General features: G+C 33.7%; 1 protein-coding gene across 1 annotated transcript; it reads right to left on the bottom strand.

Annotated features, from left to right (window-relative positions):
- Positions 1–4248: 4248 nt before the first annotated feature.
- Positions 4249–10754, bottom strand: LOC141455101 (uncharacterized). The gene is made up of 2 exons (XM_074129963.1): positions 5369–10754; positions 4249–4529 (listed from the first exon to the last, which is right to left on the bottom strand). Exon 1 carries the CDS (start codon positions 10729–10731, stop codon positions 6295–6297), a length of 4437 nt encoding a protein of 1478 aa, XP_073986064.1. The 5' UTR covers positions 10732–10754; the 3' UTR covers positions 4249–4529; positions 5369–6294.
- Positions 10755–12374: the final 1620 nt, after the last annotated feature.

Genomic DNA, 12374 nt, shown 5'->3' with positions numbered 1-12374 from the left:
CAAACTATTTGAAATAAATCAGAGTAATTGACCTTGAGAACCACTTTAAACTGAATTTTCTTCAAATTTTCTCGATGAAAATTCTAAAAAAATTTTATCAATAGATGAAGTTCAGTAAACCCGATCTGTAGATATAAAACTCACACAGAAAATTGCGCTAGAACCGTTTAAAAATTACATTAACAGCAGAACAAATAATACACATGTGTACTAGTTGACTGTCCGTGTGCAACTCCCACAAGTATGTAATTAGCGTAATTATTACTCCCGTGTATTGTCGTCTGGGACAATTAATTGATTAATTAGAGTAATTAATTTCTACTGTATCTTGTCGTCTTGGACAATTAATTATTATCATTATTTCTCCCTTTTTGTAACCATAAGATCTGTTTAATCCCATGTGTATGTCGCCTTGGGCATTGAGATATTATTGTTTTGGACAATTGATTAATTAGAGTAATTAATTTCTACTGTATCTTGTCGTCTTGGACAATTAATTATTATCATTATTTCTCCCTTTTTGTAACCATAAGATCTGTTTAATCCCATGTGTATGTCGCCTTGGGCACTTGAGATATTATTGTCTTGGACAATTGATTAATTAGAGTAATTAATTTCTACTGTATCTTGTCGTCTTGGACAATTAATTATTATCATTATTTCTCCCTTTTTGTAACCATAAGATCTGTTTAATCCCAAGTGTATGTCGCCTTGGGCACTTGAGATATTATTGTATTGGACAATTGATTAATTAGAGTAATTAATTTCTACTGTATCTTGTGGTCCTGGACAATCTGTTACTGTAATCAATTTATTTGTCTGTATTGCGTTGTTGAAATGTTAATAAAGTGTTGAATTGTATCTATTTGAAAAGTGTTTTGAAGACTGTTGGCGTCCCCCACTATACCAGCCTCTCATTTAAATTGAGCATTTCCATTCCCCCCTTTCTTTTTCAATTACTATTGTTGATGGCAAAACTGGTGCACAATTGAAGTCCATACTCTTTATTAGACATGTTGGTAACTATAGGTAGATATATTAAAAACTTGAATATATAATCCCCCACCACCTCCGATTTCTTATCTAACTATAGCCGCACCACATTTAAGGTAGGTAAGTCTTTGGTAGGTAGTAAAACAAACTGTAGACATTACTCTTTGCATAATGTGCAATAAGCTGTCCAGTTGGTAAAGGAGTGGGGGTCGCTGAAATCGCTTCGCTGAATAGCATAGCAAGGTGATTTCTTACCTATATGAATATATAATCCCCCACTACCGATTTTTTAGCTAACTACCGCCGCACCACATGACGGCCGTAAGATTCAAATCAAATTACTCTTTAAAAAAGAGAACTACACTATGTTAAATAAATATCATAAATATATATACGTCGGTAAACCGGTGCAATAACCGTGCTGCAGCCACGCGACATTTAAAAACCTGTCCCAGCAGCGCGAACACCTGCCGGAGCCTGCCATAACATGTTCGGCGACTACACAGATAAAGGAATTGACCGGTCCAACATGATTGCAGCAGCCGGAGCAATAACCCCTTCCACTGGCGGTAACCTTGACAGTTAAAAACCTGCCCCAGCAGCGCGCCCACCTGCCGGAGCCTGCGATAACATGTCCAGCAACTACGAAGACAAAGAAATTGACCGGTCCAACAGCCGGAGCAATAACCCTGGCGGGACAAAAAACCAACACCGAGCGGCGGCATAAGATTCACATCTTTTCTATTCATACACAAGACTACCGCTATGGTCAGGGATGGTAAAGCGTCGGCTTTTAGTGCACAGAGTCGTCGGATCGAAAACACCAGGTAAAAAATAATTTTTTATTTCTCACTAATTTGACATCTACTTGGCTCATTTGCCCTGTCTTGGGGTCGGGGGGTGGAGGGAACTACATAATGTTTAGGGAGAGGGGTAAGGATAATGTAGACAGGAGGTGGCTGGGGGGGCCTGGGTCATTTGCCCCTGCCCATGATCCCCAAATTATATCTACTCTAAAATGAAGGAGTTGGGGGTGGCGGCGGGGGGAGGGGTTAGAGGGTGACTAGCTGCATAATGTTTAGGGAGAGAGGTAAGGATAATGTAGACAGGAGGCGGCTGGGGTCCTGGCTCATTTACCCCTGGTCCAGGATCCCCAATTTATATCTACTCTAAAATGAAGAAGTTGGTGGTCGGGGCGTGGGGAGGGGTTAGAGGGTGACTAGCTGCATGTTTAGGGAGAGGGCTAAGGATAATGTAGAAAGGAGGCGGCTGGGGGGCCTGGCTCATTTGCACCTGGTCCAGGATCCCCATTTTATATCTACTTGTAAAGTATTTAATGTTGAAGAAAGTAATAAAAAACAGATGTAAAAGATTAAGAATATAATATTATTTTTTCAATATTGTTTTTTTTATTTCCTTGTCCTTGCCGGGGGGTTAAGTAAGAAAACAAACATATGAATTTCTAATTCTCTTTATTCTCCTCTGGATTATATTCTAGCGTACAAGACTTATAGATTCTACTTAAATAATTAAATTGATCTTGTAAACAACTATACGTTGCCAACAGTTGAAAATATTCATTTCTAAACAGAGATATTTTAGGAGGCTCTAAATTCAAAAATGTATCCATCCATGTAGGTTTGGCCGTAAATGTAATCACCTTATGCACACCCTTCTTCTCCAAAGTCATTGTTGAATATTGCAATCTAATTTCCTCCTCCTCTACCTTTTTTTTCTTGAAAAAATCTTCACATATTCCACGCTTGTCGTAGAAAACACGCCAATTCTCCTGGCTAATATAAATCACCTCAGCCTTCGGTCCTTTCAACGCAGCAATAGGAATATCATCTTCAGATAGACCGGAAATGATTCTCTTACTATTACTATTGTTGATGGCAAAACTGGTGCTCAATTGAAGTCCATACTCTATATTAGACTGTTACCGATAAAAATCGGCTACATTAGATTTTCAGTGAAATTCTATAATAATTTATTAAATATTTAATTATCAAATGTACGCCAATTAATTCGAAAAGAATGGACTAAAGCTCAAGGTTTTTAATATGTTAGAAGAAAACACATGTATTTGTCAACTATCCAAAATTAAACAATAGACCATATGAAATTATAAAAAAAACAATAGAAAATCTGAAAAATAACAACGGGAGACCAAGATCAACCGGGGAGTTTTTTTGAAGCAGGCTTCGAGTGCACATCTGCTTTACGATCGGCGTTGCCGGAAATTCTGTTTCAATCTTCAGGTGAAGAAATAGGAAGTACGTGGAGGCAATTCTGGATTTTTACTTAGACAAAAGGAGCTGGAAGAACTGGGCCCGAAGAGAGAAGCCATCTAGGGTTATTTGGTGAGAGAGTGATTTCACCCAGATACTGTTTGGACTATTTATAGATATTTTTTTGATTATTCAATTACTTTTTATTGTTATAGAAAAGCTATTTAGTACATTTGCTATTTAATACCTGCATTATTCTCATTGACATATATATTTTGGTATAATATATACATACTCCTTAACAAAAACTTACAGTTTAAAAAGTTAAGTATAAGGGTTGATTAAACGACAAAAGATACACAAATCAGCAAGTACCTATCATTTCAATCATACTACAGCTCGTAATAATTTCAGCCATTTAGAAACATTTTCTAAAAGCTTATTTTATTTAAATTGGTTTCTAATTTTTCGCGATTTTTATAAAAGATTTCTCTTACTATTAAGTTTTCCGAGAACATTCCCCTGTGAACAGTGTCTTAATATATCCTTACAGAAGATATTAGAAAAAGAATCCATTGTACTTTCGAAACAATTGATATCATTTAAGTATAACTTTACTGCATTAAATTTTCATTAATATTTTTTACATTCTATTACACGTCACAGACCCTTATGCTGGCCATTTTTTTATCAATAAAATATTTTTGCTCAGGGAAGAGTAGCACCCCTCTAGCTCATATTGATTGTAATAGGAGTTATTAAACGATTAATGCATAGGTTTTTAATGAGACGCTATTCTATTAAACAATTCAAAAAATCATAATACGTTTTTAAGAAAATTCACCTTACCAACATATATTTACGCAATTATTGTTATTATTACTTTTACTTGTTTACATTTAAGTGCAATTTAGGAAATTATACATCGTCGGTTTAAGTTCATCCTTTGATTAAACGGATTGGCACTATACTGTACCAAATGGTCAAATGTTAATTAAAAATAAGAGTTAATTAATTACAAATATTTATAGTAATACAATATATTAATGTATACAGCTTCCTTTAAATCTGTCCTCATCTGATTATACATATGAATTTTCTTATTTGTTTTTTAGTGCAACAGTCTGCATAGGACGTTAATCTCCACAGTAATGGTTCTCAAAGCATTTTTGTCCAGAACTTTTTTTCCATTGCCTGATTCCCAGCTTTCTGAGATGCTCCTTCAGTTCCTCAGTTCCCCTCCTTTTAGGTCTGCCTATTATCCGTCTACTCTCCTGTCACTCCTTCTACAGCTTTTTAATTCCTCTGTAAAATGGATTAAGATAACGTATATTTTTAGATCAGGACATTACTGTTACTTTTACTAATTATTTGATTATTAAAATTCTATATAAGTATTTAATTAAAGGGACTTCATTTGTTTATAATTTAGAATGGATTATTATTACAAATAGGTATATATTGGCTATTAGCTATTCAAGAGTGGAATTCCTTTTAACTCCGTGATTCAATTTTTAACAGTGATAGAAAAACTCTAGCTTTATCTTTTTCTATTTCATTGTGCGTGTGATTTGAGTAGGGTTTGCCAGGTCGAGTGATGATTATTCAAAATAAAGAGCATAGTAAAGATAAAACAAAAATAATTGGGAACGGAGTTAAATTAAAATGCCTGTTTACTAACATTTATTAAGCCGTAATATAAACTGCATTTTTATATTAGCAGAAAATATTTTATTGATAAAAAAATGGCCAGCATAAGGGTCTGTGACGTGTAATAGAATGTAAAAAATATTAATGAAAATTTAATGCAGTAAAGTTATACTTAAATGATATCAATTGTTTCGAAAGTACAATGGATTCTTTTTCTAATATCTTCTGTAAGGATATATTAAGACACTGTTCACAGGGGAATGTTCTCGGAAAACTTAATAGTAAGAGAAATCTTTTATAAAAATCGCGAAAAATTAGAAACCAATTTAAATAAAATAAGCTTTTAGAAAATGTTTCTAAATGGCTGAAATTATTACGAGCTGTAGTATGATTGAAATGATAGGTACTTGCTGATTTGTGTACCTTTTGTCGTTTAATCAACCCTTATACTTAACTTTTTAAACTGTAAGTTTTTGTTAAGGAGATTTTTGTACCTTTTAGAAAGTGTTAATTATAGTTTCATAGTCCTATGACGAACAATATTTAAACTTCATAGACATCTCTGAATAAGATCTCTCTGCGTACAGTTTGCCTTTAATCTGCAACATAATGTAACGGACCCCTCATCCTTTTACAACCTGGGCTTGGGACCGGCTTCGGCGGACTTAGTCCGTCAGTTAGTTTTAGTCACACATAACAAAAAAGTGCAATTGATGTAAAAAAATAATTATATAGAACAAACCATTCACAGTGAGGAGTATTTATTAAACAATATGTATTTAGCTTCCTCTGAATTAGGTATGCAATCCTTCTGACAACTGCATCAAACAGAAAATTAATTTTGGTTGGGCAATTTAAACTTTTCTGCATTATTAAAAAAAAACAAAAAACGAGCGTAAGATTTAAAAAAATCGGAAAAGAAGTTGAACAAGAACTTTTTAATTTAATGTTTATAGTCATCAGCTGTGAAAGATTCATCTATAGGTACGTAGAATTTCAAAAATTTATAAATATAGACTAAAATTGTTCAAAATATGCAAATTAATAAAATGAAGAAATTAACTTATAAATATCGTTGAATATGACATAGAATTTGTTTTAATCGCAAATATAAATGTAAATTACAATGAAATATATTTCTTCTTTGAAAAGGATGGACCATTTCTTACAAAAAAACAAAATAACATTAATGTATTTTCATTCACATCGATGAAAAAAAATATTTCGGGACAAAAAAGACTCATTGCGAAAAACAAATTTTATATCAATGATTTTTTTAACAGAAACATGCACAAACAGATTAATAATATCATTAAATAAAAATCACATGCAGTCAGTCCAAATGTCCGTTACCTGCAGGCTCTCTAACGACCGAAATTAAAGATTTTAAACTTAAAATTCATCGGGTTTGTTTTTGTTTTCACATTGTTTTTGTTTTTAACATTAAAATGTACGCGTCTTTTAATCCCGGATTAAATTTAAAATTATAATTAATAATCTCGTCATTTAGCAAAGTCCACGAATTATTTTGACTTTTTATCGCGCAAACATAGTGACCGGAATTAAGGCCCGAACCGTAGTGATAAATCACGGACGCCAGTGAGAAATTAAAACCGTCAATTTTAACATTATTTTCATCGAAAGAACGGATTTCATTTAAAACACGATTTTCTTGATAACGCTTTAATATTACAATGAGATAATCCGATACCGAATTTAATTTACTTCGAATATAAATTTTATTTTCCCCGCATTCTGAACAAGTTATATCCGATAATTTATAGTCGAATAACGAGTGAAAAGTAACCGGCTCGTTATTTTGGACAACCCCGAATTCTAGAAAGTACATTACTTCAGGATTAGTGGGAACGTCATCCCAATAACTATTGCAATTGAAACATTTTCGAACGAATTTAACCGTACAATCAAATAACCTGCAAGGAATGTTATTTTCTGTAACTAAAGCGTTTATTACGAACGATAGAAACTCTTGCGCGTCTTGCTGAATATTAGCGTTGAAGTTTATGTCGCTATCGTGAGCAATTAATTCGCGGAGTCGTTTAGTATTTGATTTGTTAGTACCAAGAGTTATTCCGGTTGTTAAAATATTTAATAATTCGCAAGTTACGCTCACTGTTTGGTAGTTCTCGCGAGTTTTTGGATCCGGAAATCTTATTTTTATATTATTGGACAGGTTATTTTTTAGGTTAAATTTAACGAGATCTATATTAATCAAACACTGTGCAACAACATTCGCGTAACATGAAACGCCGTCAGAATTGGTTAAGCCAAATATTTCCGTTTTCGAACAAATTTCGCGATTATCATATGATTGAGGAAGGCATTTTGTTTTTGTTAACTTGATGGTGGGGGAAACGCAAATATTATTATTCGCAGTATGCAAACATGGTGATTGGATCATTTTATTTAAACGATGGTATTCACTTATCGCGTCCGTATCTGCTTTTATTTTTGACGGATCGAAATCAATTAAATACAAACCGTTTAAATTAGTGACCCGCGAGAGAGCTACATAGTGCATGCCCGGTGCAAACACTTCTTTACCTAAACTCGTGAACAAACAATCCAAGGTTAAGCCTTGAGATTTGTGGATGGTTACCGCGTACGAAAGAGACACCGGAAATTGTTTCCTATGCACGTAAATATTTTTTATTAATTGAAATCGCGCTTGTACCCTTTCTAAAGTAAAGGGTTTATTATTTACGACGACAATTAATGAATCAACGAAATTTCCTTTATAAACAAACCGTTCCACTACACCAATTGTTCCGTTTACAATTCCGTTAGCAATATCAATGTTTCTTTTAATCATTATTTTAGCGCCCACAAATAAATTTATAGTTTTAGATAGATTAGCTGTGCGAGAGACGTCTTCCGAAATTTTAGAAATTAACAAGTTCAAATCTTTTATTTTTTTATTTGACAATTTGGAATTATAATCAATTTCATCGATACTATCAATTGTAACTATTTCTTTCGCGAATTTATCCGAATAAAGTTTATTAAAAGTTATACATTGAGCTTTAGTCGCGAAAAGACATAACGGATTTTTACCGGAATCGACTAATTCCTTATACCTTTGAATTACATTATTTAAATCGTTATTTGGTAGAAGACGTGAGTTTAATAGTGAGATGTCTTCTTCGCAGACATTACCCGACCGAATATTGAGCAAGGTATTTATAAAACCGCTTTTATCATTTTTTTGTCTTACGTTAATTTTTAATTCGTCATATTCGAACATCGACCAAAGATCAACTGAACCGATGGATCCGAGTTTGGATTTACATTCGATGCGGGTTAACTTTTTAAAAACTTGATTACCTTTGACGGGCTGCAATTGTAACAAATCTCCGAAAAGTAAGATATTAAAATTACCGAAAGGTTCATTATTTTTGGCAATTTCCGTCAACCGAAGATGAATATAAGCAAAAACGAGACTCGAAACTAAACTAATTTCATCGATTATCAATAATTTCATATCTTTAAGGACGTGCCTAATCGCCCGACAACTTTCAACGTTTAATTTATTATATTCGGCGGTTTGTTGGTGCTCAACCGGGAGCGATAAAAGCCGGTAAATGGTGACGCCATTTACATTATATGCAGCCAGGCCGGTCGGAGCCGTTATAGCCACTGAAACAGTGTCTTTCTTAGGCGGAAATGTGTTGTTAATCCAAACTTTTAACGCTTTTAAGAGATACGATTTACCCGTACCGCCTACACCAGAAACGAATAATTTAATTTGACTGTTGCATTTATTATTACTTTGGTCGATAAGTGTTTTAGTTATTTTATTAAAAATCCGGCTTTGATCTTCATTTAAGTTAAATAAATTATTATCGCGATCGTCATTACTAGTATACATCGCCGCGCAAACTTCCAACATCGCCACGTCTGCATCCTGCACTTCTCGGATAATATTATCCTCTTCTAAATTAATGAAATTCTCTTCTTTGAATTCCGCAATTTTATTCTGAAGCTCTTTGATTCCTTCTTCAATCATAATTAATTTATCGTGATAAGTCATGGCCTGTTTTAATTCCGCGGAATAATGGTCAAACGCTTCTTGGTACGTCCGAAAACCTTTTAAAATATCCGATTCATTTCGCCACGGTTTAAAAAGAAGTAAAAGGGAATGATAATATTTTTTTCGGTCTTGTTCTGTATTTAACGTTTTGTACATCGGATGTTGAATTACGTAAGGTTTTCCACGCTTTCTTAAAACAACATTACTTTTTAATTTTATTCGGTTATCGGCTTCTAATTGATCGCGGGAAAGATCGTAATAACGACAGAAGTCGTATAAGTTTAAATTTTCTAGATGGTCGGGTCGATTCGGATAGTAATCGTTTAGCCATGACTTCAAATATACATCCGTTGAATTAGCCGGCATATTTTGTAATTGGTTAAACGGTTTTAAACATAGTTTTCTATTCTCGCGAAACGTGGTGATGATATATCTCATATCTTCCGATTTACCGTACAAATGATGCCCGAGTAACCGATCCACTGTTTCGTATAGCCCGATCTGACGATGCGTTAATTTTTTTAAACCTAAACTCCATAACGCTTTTTTATTCGATTCTTTACATATATCAGCCCACAAATCTTCTAATTCCGTTTTTTCATTTTTCGATATATAACTAGTTACGTAAATGACTAATCTCAAATCTCCGTCTTTAACAAATTGCACGTGAACGTTAAACCCGCCGGAAGCTAATAAAAGGACAGGGTTGTAGTCGTTAATGCGTACCTCACTTCTCTGTCTGGGCAAGTCATAAACACGTTTCGGACCGAAACCTTTAACTCTAGACGCGATTGTGGAAATTATGTCATTAATTATCAATTCGTCGGTAACTTTACGCGGAAATCCAAACCGACATTTAGTATACATTTTTTGATTAACGCGATATTTACGTTGACAGTACGAGTTACATTTATGCATTTGATATTTCCGGACAAACGAGTGCAAGACAGGTGACTCTAAAGGATCCGGTAACCGAGCACAAATATATGTATTAATAAAATCGGCAACCTTTTTAAAGCAATCGTTATTAATTTCCGGACTATCCCGAATCCACAATAACATGTGGTAATGCGGCGCCCCCCTTTCTTGATATTCTACGCGCCAAAAATAATGTTCCACGAAACCTAATACCGGATTTATTTTATCGTTTATTAGAAACTTGAACATATTACGGATGAGGCGGTGATAATATCTACACACACTAGTCGGATCTAACGCACATAACTCTCCGGCGGACATTTTCTCCACGTTAGGAACATCTTTATTAATTTTGACAAGGTACTGCAATAATTCGGAATGATCATATTCTGCACACGACAATGTTACAAAAAAAGTCGGCGCCCCAAAATCGCGTGTCATGGCATTGAGTTCTTGACGTCGACGTTGCCAATATTCTTTAGTACCTCGCAACGAACTAAATAGATTGATTAATTGTTTTTCTAATAATTCATCGTTAACGGAAACTTTGGTCAAAATATCATTCACCGTGTACGGTTTGTAAGCGCGAACGTTTAGCAAGTGAGCAATCGCCCCGCCTAGGTATTTAAATTCACTATCGTTTAACAAGTGAAATAAATAACAAGGATCCCGCCGAAACCGCCCGTCTTTATTCAATATTCGCGTTTTACGGTACTCAGCGTCCGACAGAGGAATATTTCTATTTACATCAAATTTTCCGAACCTGCCTTTAGGAAATAGATGAGGAAATGTTAGGTAATCTAAATTTTTATCAAAAACCGACACGTAATCTCCCTTCATTTGCTGCATTTGATACGATTCAATTTCACTCGATTCCACTGCATTCATATTTATCGGATGTAGGGAGTGAAAAGTATAAAATCCGGTTTTGTAAAAAGTTGCAATATCTACTTTTTTTATGAAGGCCGTATTATTGGCATTAAAAAAACACTGATTAATAAAAACATTGTTAAAATTAAAACTTTTTTAATTCCGATACGATTGAGGTAAATTATGAAGATAGTAATTATTATATTATACCAATATACCTCAATTGCAACGATTGGAATAATGATTTTGAAAAATTACGTAATTTAATTAACAATTACTCTGATTTGAACTTTATTCTAATTGGAGATTTTAACAGCAGAATTGGCAGTCTTCAAATAGTTCCCGAATACTTGTTGGTTAATTCACAGCATATTAAGTTTAATAGGAATTCTAATGATATAATGGTCAATACGAACGGTAAATTATTGCATTCTTTTTTAGAGGATTTTAACTTTATAATTTTGAACGGACGAACTAAGGGAGATTCTCTGGGAGAATATACTTTCGTAGGTCCTCAGGGCTCCTCTGTAATTGATTTGTGTGCTGTGTCAATGGATTTACTTAACTATGTGTCAGATTTTGAAATCGTATCTGTACCGTTCTCTGACCATTTGCCTATCGCTATTAAATGCCTCACTGTGAAAAGTAACCATAGCGATGTTTTACCATTATTGCCTAAACTAAAATGGCTACCACAATACAGAGTGACATTTCAGAAAGAAGTAGAAGAGATAGTGAACTCAATCTCATTTGAGTCGAAAAATCCTCATGAAAATCTGAAACAACTAACCGATATAATACTGAATTTTGCTACAAATTATAACTTAACAAGTAATTCAAATAAAAATTTTATTAATAAACAGGAGTGGTTTGACAGGGATTGTATGATAATGCGTTCGCGATTATTTAATTTGTTAAATATTTATAGAAAAACAGATTCTGACACTATTAAATTCTTGTATTTAAAAGTTAAAAAGGAATATAAACAATTATGTAGAGTTAAAAGAAAAGAGAGAAAAGAAAGAACAATTAATGAATTTAAAAATGTTAGAGATTCGAAAGATTTCTGGAGTCTCGTACGTTCTTTTAAGTCAACGCAATTTCAAATGGATAAAAGTATACTACCAGGAGAGTGGTTTCAATACTTTAAAACTTTATTAAACCCTCCTTTGAACGCAATTAGAATATATTACGCTGAGCCCTATATAGAAAATGATTCTTTGGATGCACCGTTTGAAATGTCTGAATTACTCCAGGTTGTTCAAAATTCTAAAAACAACAAAGCCCCCGGCTTAGACCGGATACCTTATGAATATTTTAAAAATAGCCCAGACAGTTACTTAAATAAAATACTTTATGTATTTAATAAGATCTTTAAAAGTGGAAGTGTACCGGAAACGTTTAAAAAGTCAATTATATTTCCTCTATTTAAGAAAGGTAGCACACAAGAAATAAACAATTATAGGGGTATTTCTTTTGGAAATACAATAGGAAAATTATTTACAGGGCTCCTTCTGAATAGATTGACAAACTGGGTGGAAGATAATCATATAATAGGAGAGTATCAAGCTGGTTTTAGAAAGTCATACTCGACCATTGATAATTTAATGAATTTAATCAGCATAATCAAAATTAGGTTAAGTAGAAAAGGAAATAAGGTT

This window comes from Rhodnius prolixus, unplaced genomic scaffold, assembly GCF_049639745.1.
Source record: "Rhodnius prolixus isolate KJV_2025 unplaced genomic scaffold, Rpr scaffold_27, whole genome shotgun sequence".
Taxonomy (NCBI): domain Eukaryota; kingdom Metazoa; phylum Arthropoda; class Insecta; order Hemiptera; family Reduviidae; genus Rhodnius; species Rhodnius prolixus.
This window is presented reverse-complemented; position numbering and strand designations above follow the sequence as displayed.

Bases quoted from the DNA above. Each gene is read 5' to 3' on its own strand.
- LOC141455101 (XM_074129963.1), bottom strand. From the start codon at position 10,731: ATGAATGCAGTGGAATCGAGTGAAATTGAATCGTATCAAATGCAGCAA.